This window comes from Antechinus flavipes, chromosome 6 (assembly GCF_016432865.1).
Source record: "Antechinus flavipes isolate AdamAnt ecotype Samford, QLD, Australia chromosome 6, AdamAnt_v2, whole genome shotgun sequence".
In the NCBI taxonomy this organism is placed as follows: domain Eukaryota; kingdom Metazoa; phylum Chordata; class Mammalia; order Dasyuromorphia; family Dasyuridae; genus Antechinus; species Antechinus flavipes.
This window is the reverse complement of record NC_067403.1, coordinates 36,293,105-36,306,611: the sequence shown is the minus strand read 5'-3', so window position 1 is coordinate 36,306,611 and position 13,507 is coordinate 36,293,105. Positions and strand designations below refer to the sequence as shown.

The 13,507-nt window shown below is 45.6% G+C and overlaps 1 protein-coding gene across 2 annotated transcripts in view; it reads right to left on the bottom strand.

Annotated features, from left to right (window-relative positions):
- Positions 1–3,580: 3,580 nt before the first annotated feature.
- Positions 3,581–13,507, bottom strand: part of SLAIN2 (SLAIN motif family member 2) — a 46,801-nt gene continuing 36,874 nt past the window's right edge. For both annotated transcript variants that reach the window (XM_051967532.1, XM_051967531.1), the window contains 2 exons: positions 8,324–8,645; positions 3,581–6,792 (listed from right to left, as the gene is read on the bottom strand). In XM_051967532.1, coding sequence (XP_051823492.1) covers positions 6,726–6,792; positions 8,324–8,645 — 389 coding nt within the window. In that variant the 3' untranslated portion in view covers positions 3,581–6,725. The remainder of the gene's footprint in view (positions 6,793–8,323; positions 8,646–13,507) is intronic.

The following is a 13,507-nucleotide window of genomic DNA, read 5'->3' as shown; positions in this document are numbered from 1 at the left end:
TGGCCAGCTAGGGGGCTGTTGGGGCGCCCCGCGCGCACCCTCCCTGCCACTCACGGCTGACAAGGCAGGGGGAAGGGAAGGAGCCCCTCGACCCGACTGGGCCGATGTTCCCCAACCCTCGTTCCCACCCCGCCCCCCACCTCTTACAACCTCTTTGCTTCCCCCAGCACTTCCCCCACTTCAAGAAGCCGAGACCCTTCGCCCGGAGTTCCCTTTGCTCCGTGTTTCAAAACTCTTGTGCCCCCGACCCTGCAGTCGGACGGAGAAGGTGGCCCTGGGCCTCCGCTTCCCACTTGTCCCGCGCCCCCCTCCCACCAAGTCATCCTTCTCTCCGACTCCAGTGCGGTCTGCCGGGCCCACCAGGTCTCCCCCTCACTCGGCCTAATCATGGGATGGCTCTCCTCCTCTCCCCCTCCCTCCTGTCTGCAAGAGGATCCTTTGTCCCGCGGGCGGGGCCTCCCCGCGGCTGCGCCCGGCACGGCCCCCTGCCGGCTCCCCGCGGCTGCGCCCCGATACTGCCCCCTGCCGGCTCCCCGCGGCTGCGCCCCGGCACGGCCCCCTGCGGGCTCCCCGCGGCTGTGCCCGGCACTGCCCCCGCTCTGTGGGAGCCCGGAGCGCCCCCCGCGGCTGCGCCCCGGCACTGCCCCCCGGCACGGCCCCCTGCTGGCTCCCCGCGGCTGCGCCCCGGCACTGCCCCCTGCGGGCTCCCCGCGGCTGCGCCCCGCACTGCCCCCTGCGGGCTCCCCGCGGCTGCGCCCCGATACTGCCCCCTGCCGGCTCCCCGCGGCTGCGCCCCGGCACGGCCCCCTGCTGGCTCCCCGCGGCTGCGCCCCGGCACTGCCCCCTGCGGGCTCCCCGCGGCTGCGCCCCGATACTGCCCCCTGCCGGCTCCCCGCGGCTGCGCCCGGCACGGCCCCCTGCCGGCTCCCCGCGGCTGCGCCCCGGCACTGCCCCCTGCCGGCTCCCCGCGGCTGCGCCCCGGCACGGCCCCCTGTGGGCTCCCCACGGCTGCGCCCCGGCGCGGCCCCCTGCCGGCTCCCCGCGGCTGCGCCCCGGCGCGGCCCCCTGCCGGCTCCCCGCGGCTGCTCCCGGCGTTGCCCCCTGCCGGCTCCCCGCGGCTGCGCCCGGCGCTGCCCCCTGCCGGCTCCCCGCGGCTGCGCCCCGCACTGCCTCCTGCCGGCTCCCCGCGGCTGTGCCCGGCACTGCCCCCTGCTCCGCGGCTGCGCCCCGGCGCGGCCCCCTGCCGGCTCCCCGCGGCTGCGCCCCGGCGCGGCCCCCTGCCGGCTCCCCGCGGCTGCGCCCGGCACTGCCCCCTGCCGGCTCCCCGCGGCTGCGCCCGGCACGGCCCCCTGCTGGCTCCCCGCGGCTGTGCCCGGCACTGCCCCCGCTCTGTGGGAGCCCGGAGCGCCCCCGGGCTGAGCCGCATCTCTTCCAGGTGGCCAGCCTTGGCCTCCCCCGCCGCCGCTTGGTCCTTCCTGTCCCCAGTGCAGAAGCTGGCCTCTCAGCCTCAGGTTCCCATCAGCCAGCAGCCCCTTCCTTGCCTCCACAAGGTCCGCCCGGTAGCTTCCCCGTGGGGCTCCCTGCCTTGAATGCCCTTCTTGGGACCATCCAGGACCGGACCTCCATGTGGCCTGCTCCATTCGCCCAGTTCCTCGCCATGGCCTTTCCCGGGGCAGCCAGAAGGGTCACTCTGGCCGGCTTCTCGAGCCCGCCTCAGCCCCGGGCTGGTCTTCGGGCCTGGAACTCGCCGTCCTCCCCGGGCCTCCGGAACCCTTAGCTTCCTTCCCCAGCACAGGCGGCCCAACAGCCAGCCCCCGAACATGCCCCTTTCCCTGCGCTCTCTGGCCCTTCCCGCCGCCTCCCACGGCTTCCCGTGGGTCCCCAGGACGGTGACCGGCACCCGCTAAGACCCTTCTTACCTGGGATTTCCTTCCTGCTGTTGGGGTCCCGCTGGAGCTCCGGCGGGACCTTCCTAAGTCTCTGAGCCTCGGAGGACTCCACACCCAGGACTTCACACGTGTGTCACAGCTACTTAGTCCTCGTGGGCTCGGGCCCGAGGCCCCAGAGCCAGCGTGGCCGCCGCAGTCCAAGCGGAAGGGTTGGCCCTCTCCCCTTCGTGGGGCTTCTTGGAAAGCAGACATTTACTTCTGGGCCCAGATAAGCCCGAGCCAAGCCTCCGCCCTTGCCCTTTTCCTCAGACAATCTCAGAGCGGGGTTGGGCCAGGGCCTCTCCGCTTTATTGTGCCCGTCACAGGGACAGAGAAGCTCGCATTTGTCGGTGGTTTTTAAGGGGCTTTTTTTTTTTTTGCACAATTGGACAGGGATGGTCTCCGAGTCAGTTAATTGAACCTGACGGCCCCTGGAACAGCAAAAACCTGCCCTACCAAATGACGGCCATCGTTCATTTCCTAAATGGCAAGCGAATTTGTCGCAGAAATGTCAAACTTCACCTGGTCATTTTTTCCCCTGCACATAAACTAATGCACCATTTCCTCAAATCCACTTCTCCACCAAAACTACTGAACCCCTTATTTGGGGCATCACCCTCAGTGTTTCCCATCTTCCTTTGTGATATGAATATTGTTAAGAACTCAACACCAGCAGCCCTTGTTCCTCTGAATATACCATGTTTACGAAAACTAGGTACCACCGAGTCCCCTACCCAGAGTGTCCCCCACCAGGGGAGTTTGGGAAAGCTGCCCCAAAGCGAAAGCTCTCTCCCCTCTCTTCTCTGACACAGCTCACCGCCACTCTGAACAGAGCATCCTCCTAAGCACAAGTTCTAAGAGACTGGGAGAGGCTAAGAAGGAAGTCCATGCCCGCCCTCCCGGGCACTGGGTGGCGCTTGGGCTCAGCAGCGGCCTTCCAGGCACCAGCGACTAATGTAGAAAAGTCAGACTATGCGCCATCTCTCCTAACCATCACTTTAAACCAGCCTCGCTCCACTGCAGGAGAATGCTTCATACTAAACCAAGCCTTGAGAAAGTCTCTCTTACGGCATCAAGATGTCCAAAAAAGCTCAGTCCTGCCGTCTGGGCCAGAATGTAGGAAAACTTTTTGAACTTATACCTTAGTCGAGACATAAATAATATCAAAGCTACTTTTCTTAATTCTTTGTTCCTAATTCTAATTTCTCTTAGAAGTAGATGTTCCTTCATATATTTTCATTTGATAAATTAAGCGCTTAAGCAAACAAATAACTATACCCGGCCCAAGGAAATCAGGGACAAGTGGGTCTGATAATGCGTGAGGAGGAGCTCCTCCAGGGAGTTGAAAGGAAAATGTTATAGATGAGAAAGCCAGACTCAGCAAAGGGACCTGCTGTTATGTTAGCATCCAACAGTGGGGCGAGGACTGGAGCGGGGCCTTCTGACCTCCCCTGCCGTGCACCTTCCTAGTCTAAATCCGTCGCTATGAATGAATGAGAAAACGAAGGGGAGCATTATCTTTGAAGCCGACAGGTTAAATTCGGACATGACTTGGATTTGTATTCAATTCAAAAGAGTGGGGGAATCTTTCTTACCTGTTTTAAGTACCGATGAGACACTTGCAAAAATGACTATAAATTTAACAGTAAGCATTACGGTCAGGCTGTTTATTAAGGAGACAACCACATTTACAAGTCAGTCTATAGAAATGTCTGCAAATCAAACTTCATGTGATCTAAAAGGACCATGCATAATGTCAAAAATGGACACCTGTACAGTCAATTCGGTAAAAAGTTAATTTAAACATACATAGTCTAGGATCATACTACAGATACACATATCCAGGGGCCACATACATATCCAATTAGATTTTTTTGAAAATGTTTGTTATAAAAGTGATAAAATCGGTATGGAAACTGGTTGATATTAACGTTAAAAATTCTGCGACAATTATGAATGGTCCCCGTTGTATTACTATTTTTTACAAAATGTGATTCGAGGGTCTGATAGACTGAAGAAAAAGTCAACCCTTAAGAGTGTTTTATATTATACAAATAGGTTTTATAGAAAAATGATCCAGCAAATGCTTAAGAGTTAAGAATATTTATATTTTCTAATTTTTACACTTTTTATTAACACACTTACAAAAAATAACATTCAAACACTGGAAAAATTAAATAACTTTGGAAGCAGAGCTCAAAGCTTTCTGCTTACATATAAGTGACAATTCAGAGCTGTTGGCACAAAAAAAAATCCACATTCATAAAACCCTTACTACTATATATCAAACATAAGTTAAGTAAATCATAGGCACTAGTTTATCAAATCCACATTTCTTCCATAAGTAAGTCTAACCACAGAGTATCCTTAGATTTCCTCAAACAGAAAAATTGGCAGTGCACAAAGGCTTCCTAGTTTAAAAAAAAAACCAAAAAACAATTTTTCTCTTCAGGAAACCAGAAGCCAAATGTCTGTGGTAGAAGAACAGCAGGTAAAAAGTTTGCTTTGCCAAACCCGAGTTCAGAATACCTTTGTAATAAGTGATGAAGTACTTGAATTTTAAAAATATATATTTTCAGATGCAGCCATTTAAAAACAAAGTTAAATAACCTGAATATTCCTTTTGAAACTTATTTTAAAACTGAAAGATTAATGTTTCTCCTACTAGATCGATTAAAATTCCTATTCGACTGCAGCATATTTTTTTTGCAATGTTGCATTGAAAACAGGCCTGTTTTTATGGCAATAGCTAGATCTTTCACTTCTATGCTTCGAGAATTAAGTGACATCACCTGTGTAGAAGTGAACGCTACAGCTGGCCCGTGTTAACAAGGTGCTCAGAGGGAAAGTCTGTGGTAGTACAAGGTTGTGGAGTTACAGAAAAGTCTTGCTGCCATTTGTCCTTGAGTCTTCAGTCCCGAAATCTATCTTGTGACTGTGTCCTAGGAACAGGGAGTCCCGTCTACCTTAGTATTAGAATATAAGCGGGTTACACGGCAGGGCAAACTACATGGCTTCAGCGTGCGAGTGTATAAGCGTCATCCGAGCGTAGACGGGACTTGCTAGTTTCCTTCTCTATTTTCTTTGCCTCTGGCACATAATATTTCATCTTGTGGTATTCCTATGCTACCACGGTACTCTACCACTATTAAAAATTCAGTAACTCACTGGTACTATAAGGATAAATTTCTTCTTGTTTTAAGTGATTTGACATTTCCCAATACCATGTGAGTATTATAAAACGGGGTTTTTACAGTATATTTCACCCTCTTTTTTAACCCTTAAAACTCAAGGCTATGCCCAAAGATTCCCTTGCCTACAAGTCCTCCCACTCCTATTTCACATACTTCGGCCAGCTTATTTCTTTGCTTAACAGACACAAGAACTTATGTTTGGTTATCTAAATCATTTTTAGGCTACCAAAGTCCCAGTCTTCTAAAATTACTGGGAGGAAAAAACAGCTTAAAAAATAAACCAAAAAAGTTTCCCATAAAGCAGTTTTGCCTGGCGATCAGGTAGGTGAAACCATTGTGTAGACAAAGCGTAAATTTGATAGCCATGGTATGGGAAGATTTAACATTTTGTAAACATATGCAGCAGGTTTCAAAATGTTAGCAATAATGCAAAAACAGATATAAGGCAGAATACATCTTCTAAGGGACAACATCTCAAAAAATCTTGAACATAAAAAAACAGGATCCATTCGGCAAGCTATTTTTCATATCATGAAACAGAACTATACGGGTGTCATTTGGTATCGACAGTACAACTATCACGTCCAGAGATTTTGTTGTGTAAGTGCATAGATTTTTCCTTAGCTGTTATTGTCTACAGTTTTGTTCCAGGCTGTAAGCACTGAGGTGTGAGAATCAAGATGAATAATACAGTATGACTTGCTCTTTTTCTATCATCAAGGAAACCTGCTAATAATACAACTACCAAAATTACCTCTCCGTTCTGTAATAGTGAACAACATGTTAACCAGCTGGCTTCGATAGCGAAGGTCATCTTTCCTGAGCCAGGAATTATGAAGTTTGGAAAGATGTACAACTGATATTAAGCCCTTTTGGCAACAGAAACAAAATTCGGATGTCGATGCAACATGCGGGATGCAGGCGAATACTAACTCATGGTGGTGATTTATGTTAGCTACATCCACAACTTAGGATCACATAATGCCATGTCTACTAGGGTAAACCATCTCTTTAGTAAATCTCCAAAATAATTGCTGCAAGAGTTCTTTTAAATAGGTATTTTTACTTTTTAAAACCAAAATGTTTTTTCATTTTGTAATTTGAGTCCAAGGGAAAACACCACTTTAGACAATTGTAGTCAGAATATTAGTTCTCATTAAAACACATTTATTGGTGGGGAAAATGTATCTTTTTTTTATACAGCTAAAGTAGGCTGATTGTTTTGGATAGCTCGAATCTACCGCATGTCTCGTGCACAAAGATGCACTCTAGGATGCAAATGGGCATTTCTCTTTGGCATCTGTTAAGGTTTTTGCCCAGACATTGGCCTCGGTCGAATACTCAAAAATTAACTGGGTTCTCTAGTAAACAAAACTAAAAGTGATTCGATGGAGAATGATTGTATGATTACCAAACATAGCTGATGTTAAATGTCATTAAAGTGCTGCTTGATCATCTCTGTCAGTTTGTGCTAATTAAGACAGAGAGGGCTGGGACTTTACAAATCCCAAAGTCACGTCTGAAGAGTCTGCATATAAAGTTGTCTTTCAGTCTGCCGGAGGGACGTCCGTAAAGCCGTGGACCCTGCATTCTCCTCTGCTGGTCAGTAACAGCCGTCTTTCCAACTATCGTCTTTCATGCTACCATACGTTTTAGGAGCTGGCAATGATCTGAAACAAAACAGTACTGTTATTACAAGTCGAAAGGCCATAAATGTCTGTCATCTGTTTGACCCGGCCCCTGCAGTCTGCCTTCCGCATCCACCGGTTAGGACACTGGGCGGCAGCATCCTGAGGGCAGGTGAGTTCTCAGAAAGCTTTCAAGATGGAGGACACCCAATCTGCTGTCCTCTGCCGCCACCTCCCCCAAGTAAGTAATGTCTCCATCCATTTGTAGCTTCCTCAGTCCATCTACATACACTTCTTCCAGACTAAAAGAAGAGTAAAATAAAAGGTTATGGCTCCCAATAGCCTAGAGATTCCTCCCAATTTATTAAAGAAAGGAATGATATGGATTAGAGAATAAGAATTAGAATCAGAGAATCAGTAGATGACAGTAAAACATCATGACATCCTGCAAGGGAAGAAGAATGGTTGATTAGATGATTACCTTGATCTTTTTATAAAATAAGGCATAATGACTGCAATGCACTTTATGTGCCAGCCACCCGGCTACAGGAATAACTACAAAGCCAAAAGAAACTGGAGAGATCATTGTCTCTTGCAGAAAGTGGAGTTATTCTTGAAGAATAACAGGATTTAAAGGAGAGGAGTGAAAGTATTCTATGCACTGGGAATAAATGCACTGCAACAAAAGGATGCAGAGGTATGGGAGTTTCCCCACATAATAAGGCTAACAGTGGAAGAGCTAGCCTGTAGAAGGTTTGAAATGCCAAAGAGGACTTTACATTTGATTCCAGAGATCATTAGGGAACTACTGGAGTTTGAGAAGAGGAGTTCTAGGGGCCCAGAATGACCTGATCCTCTCACACCTGTACTTATCAGGAAGTGCTACCGAAGTCTAGAATAAAGGGCACAAAGGCCAGTGGTTGAGAGAATAAAAAAATGGGCATAAATATAAGACAGAGAAACAAATCAAAGACTTGGCAATTGAGAGGGGATGACAAAGCGTGGGGTCCTGCTGGGGACATGCTAAGTATTGGATGACTATGGGACACACACAAAGGGGAGTGTGCAGGGCTCAATGCGATACACAGAAACATATCAACAAGAATTGAATCCATGGAAGCTGGTGAGACAAAATCCTGCAGAAAAGAAGATTATTAGTGAAATATTATATTACCAAATATTCAGAGGTAACACGTGGTGGGTATCTCATTTGATCAATAAAAGGCAATTAGAGAGATAGCAATCTGATATGGCACAAAAAATTTTCAAATAAATAAGCACTTTACTGGGGAAATATTATGTAGTTCTTAATTGAAAAATAGGATTTATTCTAACTTTTCCAAAATAAACAATGTGGAACAGCAGTGCCATTTTTTCCAAATGGATGATCCAGTACTCATCTGCTGGAACATGTCGACAAGTTATTCTCAATTGTGCTGTGTTTAACTCCCAAAAGAATCCTTCCCAAAGCCTTTTTAAAGTAGGGCCCAGACTCCCGGGTTACCGGGGCCTTACCCTGCAGCCGCTGACAAGCTCTCGGCCACATGCCACCCCCACGCTCTCTTTCACGTACCTGCGAACAGGCTGTGCAAGCTTGCTGCGAGGCACTGGGATCCCCCCGGCCGAAGGGGCGCTGGGTCTGGGCAAGCTGCTCCTCATCCCTGGCGTTCCCGCGGGTCTGGTGAGGGTCGTGCTGTTGATGCCGCCGGCAGGACTTGGTGAGATCGCGTTTTGAACGCTGGGGGGCCCAGGGGAAGAATTAGTCTGAGGGAGGGGTGCCGCCTCTGGACCCCCACCAACAGGGCCAGAACCATGATTATTAAAAGCTTTCACTGGCTGTCGGAGAGCCAAAGGAGATGGTGCTGCAGGGGAGCGGAATTTACTTGGAGAAGGTACTAGAGAATAATGATAAAAAAAAATTGGATTAATTTTCCATGTAAATCATTCTAACTCAATAGCTTTGAAAATCTAAAATTACTCCTCTTATTAATGCTAGGACACCTTATATTTTATATTCTACAAACTTTATGGGATCTCAGTGAACAACTTGTAATGTAGGGAAAGACCTATAATAAATACTAAACAGTGCCTTAATATAAATATATTTATCACAAGGTAGGTAATACAAGCAAGCAGTTATCCATCCACACCATTCTTGCCAAGGGTCATTTGGCTAAAAGAGCAGAATCGACCCACATCTTCCTGATTCCAAGTTCATGAATACACACACATAAATTTTCTTCCCCCACACAAACATTTTACAGCCCACCTTACTCTATATATACAACAGGTGAAATAAAAGGAAGACTCACTCAGCTTGTTTTCATATGACGCTGGGAAAGCACCCCCCTCCCTGGCAGCACCACCATTAACTGGAGTCCCAAAGCCAAAGGACTAGGGACAAGGGCATCTTGCTACTTCTGAAGCCACCCTGTGTCTCCCCCCCCCCCCCCCCCCCAGAGACAACCCTTATCTGGTTTTCTTTGCAAAGCAGCTCTTGGGGCTGCCCAGACTGATTTAGATTCCCTCTTTAATATGCTCAAATATACTTAATATACTTAAGTCTTTAACAAGTGAAGTTACCCTGGATTTCATTATTTGTGATGATCATTTCATTCTCAAGTCCTTTTCTATAGCACTGGGACCTCTTTATTCTGCAAGGTGCTTTGATTCCCTAAAACTCTCAGGTGTCAATCCCCAGGGGCTCCTCCCAAAATTCCTGGTACCCAATGGGAAGCCAATGAATATCTAAGTGTATCTGTGCTCTCATCATCTGGGGAGTTTGCCTCCCAAACTGCCATGGAGCCAAGGAATCCCTGACCATGGCTTCCCATCCCAGAAGTCTGTGGCAGAGAGGGGAGGAAGCTGTCACCCTGAATAATTCTTGCCATGTGTCCTATTGCTCACTCCTCACCATTCGTAATTTTAGAAGACAGCTATAGTCACTCAAAGGAGTCTTTGCAGAAGACCAAGTGCATGAAGAATTTCTAACGCCCAGATTTCAACATGCATCTCAGTGGACACCTTATAGAGCTTACCCAGCAGTGTGTACATCTGGGTCAGACCGTCCAGATGGACAATGAGTTGGGCCCAGAGTTGAACAAGAGATGGAGCGTGGGCTGAATTGCTTTCAGAAAATTAAAAGCTCCTTTATTGACCCCGGGCTTCCTGTGAAAGGAAAGGTCCATCTTTTTTAATACTACACTATATGGCAAGATATAGAATACAACTGTGTCTAAAGAATCAATTAACAATGAGTATCACACACACACACATACACACACTAAGGACCATAGAGAAGTACATGGTGGCTGTGAACAGGCTGCAACAACGTCATGTTCACAAATATAAAGACCAGGAAATAACTGCTCAGAGGAGTTTCACCTATGAGATAATCAAACAGAAAGTGAAAAATACCTAGTCTATAGGCAGAACAACTTATTTGTATATGTGTATATGTTATGTGTATATGGCTGATGCTAAAAAATGGGTGATAAAATAAAGGGAATTAAGAGATTTCTGCAATTAACCTAAAGCAAATAGTAAATTCAACATTCTTTTTCTTTCTACCTTTAAATAAGGAAGTTACTAGGCCATTATGGAAACTAAACACAGGTAGAAATTTACACCCACACCTTCTAAATCAAGTTTTATTAACCTATAATGGCACAATTATGCCTCTAAATAATTACCAACCAGAACTACTTAAAAATCCCTTTATCTTGGACAAAGTGCAAAGTGGATAAACTAATGAACAATGAAAAATTCAGAAGATAAAGAGAAAAGAGCGCTTTTAAAATGAGGCTGATCGGCAGATTTGGGTTATGGGAGTCATTCTCTAAAGCTACCAGAATTAGCTTGTCCAACCCAGTGACCTCCATTCAAACAAACTCTGCCCCATCTCACATCTTCAGCTTATCCAAATGACAAAAAAGTAGCGGGGCACTGCTGGTAGAGCTATACATCTATCCACTCTAAAAGCAATTTGGAACAGTACTCAAAAGTCATTAACTACCTCAGGACCATCCTCTGATATTCTGTGTCTACTGATCTAGAAATACAGCATTAGCTACAAATCCCCAAAGAATTTTCAAAAGAAAAAGAAACCCCATGGAGTATGGTTTTCATAGCAACCCTCTTGTGACAGTAAAGAATTTGAAAATAAGAAGCTGCAAAATGACCTAAGAATCAAAGAAACCTGAAAAAACTTAATAGGGTGAGTGAAATCCAAGAAAATTTCTAGAACGACAATTCTGTAAAGAAAAATAACTTTCAAAAGACTCAATTGAACAATATGACTCGCTACCCTGAACATAGCAATCCCATCTGCTAACAGAAAAGCCATGGCTGGAAGGCGCGCACATATGGTTCAGGATGTGGATTTGTTTTGCTCGGGTAATTACTTTCCTGGCTCAAACTAACTCTTCAGCTTTGTCTTGTCTTCCTTGAGGAGAACCAACTGCAACTGGCCAGTTGGAAAACAAGGTTCCTTTTTTCTTTCCCTTCATCCACACAGCACATCAGGCCCATAAGGCCTGTGGCTGCTCTGCTCAAAGACCTCCCAATATATGGGCCTTATGGGCTAGGACTATGCCTTAAACCCAACTCACTTTAGGTCTCATTGACAGTCAATAAGTCCCAGGCCAAGCCCCAGATTGACTCACAGTGAATGTAAACATCAGTTTCTAATATTAGCAGGGTCTTCCCCTCCTAGATTAATTTTTTTTGGGGTGGAGCGACAACTAGCTAAGAGGCCATTCTCAATCTCAGTTGTTGTTGTCTCATTGGATCAATAGCCTTAATCCCTACTTGGGCCTTGCCTTGGTCCAACAGGCCAGGCTGGCCTCCCACTTCACCCGGGGTCAGTCCAGTTGTCCTGATCAATCCCTGGCCCCTGGACTCAGTGGAGGAGAACGTGAAGCTGGTGACCTTGTCTATCCTTCCCTCACTTAAACCCAATTCACTAGCACGTCATGGTCTTCTTAAGAACAAAGGACAAACAATAACCCTACTATCATTCTTCCCATTCCACATCTGAGAACAGGGCAACTTTTATTTTCTTCTATTTGCATCTCTGCCACACACACCCACTAAGCACTTCATAACTGTCATCAAGAGTTCAGACACAGAGGGGCTGGTGAGTTATATCCCCCAAAAGAAAATAAGAGTGAAGTACTTGGTGAAGATGGTGGCGTGGGCCAACCCAAGGAGGCAGAAGGCTGCGCTCGAGAGCTGTAGCTCATGAGCCAATGTGACTTCTATACTAAATCTGGTTCCTACAAAGGGAGAAATGTTGGAGAGGACTATCAGGCTCATGAAAGAAAGGGGAAACCCACTCCCCTCAAGCTGGAAAAGGAACAGCTCAAAACCCTGACTCTTTGATTATCACTCCCCTAGATTTAACAAAGAGGTTGGGGCTCACAGAGGGGATTCTCAAGAACAACCTGGACAAGTGAGATGACTTTGGAACTAACCTGAAAGACTCTCTCTATGAAATATCTTTTTATTCTTTGCAAATAATTAGTGCTAGTAATATGAAGTAAAACATACAAACAAAATACTAAAAAACTTTTAATGTGCAAAAGATGTAGATAGCTAAGGATCCTCCCTTCTACCACCTTGGCATTTAAAAAGCCAAAAGGCCCTTTCTTCAGATAAAAGGCAGATAAATCCAGATTCTAAGTCTAAGCAGTTCAAATTCAAGTCACGGTTCCTCAATAATGGCAGGCCTATCCCACCCTCAAGACTGCAATCTGCTCTCCTGCACAAAAGTATCGCTATTAACTTTTAAAATCACAAAGCCACCAGATAATCACTAGGATTTCTTATGAAGTCACATTCTAAATAAGCAAATGTTTCAACTAAGCTTTTCTTATGTAAGATAAACATAACTTTACTATATGTATACAAATTTGTAAAAATACATTTTAATGAAGAAAAATATAATCAAAAGTTTCAAATTTCCTTGACACTAATTTGCCCTTTAGGAAACATGCTAACTAAGCCTGCATGAGATTGAGTTTGTTACTTTAAAGCATCAGTTCTTGAAGTCTAGGTTCAGGGATCTCTATGGGTAGATCATTATTCTTAATGTAATGTTACATATAAATAAAATATTATGTTACATAATAAAATAAAATGTTACATATAAATAAAAATATCTATTATGTATCTTTCTTTGTCCAAAATTTTGGATATGTTACTGAAGAAAGATTTCTTAGAACAGTTTTAATAGGATTAAGAAATAAATGTGAAAAGATAATTTATGAAAGTCAATTTTCTAATATAATTAGCAAGATTCTAGGAAAAAACAAGAAGGACAATTACTTGAAGTGAGAGAATGAAATGAAATCGAAACATCTCAACAGTGAGAAGAACGGAGCTCTAGAAAAAATTTCAAATATGCATTTATTAATGACCATATTAAATGTGACTAGGAAAAATAACATTTAGGGAATAAGAGGATATCAAGTTCTTCAAAACAAACAAAAGTGATTTTGTGAGCATAGGACATAAGGTAAAAGGTGAAAATCAAGAGTACTACACCAAAAACAGATGGAGAGGAAAAACAAAATGTTAATCCCACACCAAAAACATATAAGTAGAATTAGAAACTGTAGAAAACTGCTGTCATCAACCAACATAATCCCTCAAAAGTTAGGTATGTAGTCCCTTAAATCTAGTTTCCAGTATTATTTATTATAAATCCATCCTTTATAATTTCTTTAGTTTTTCTAATAGGTAAAATAATACTTTA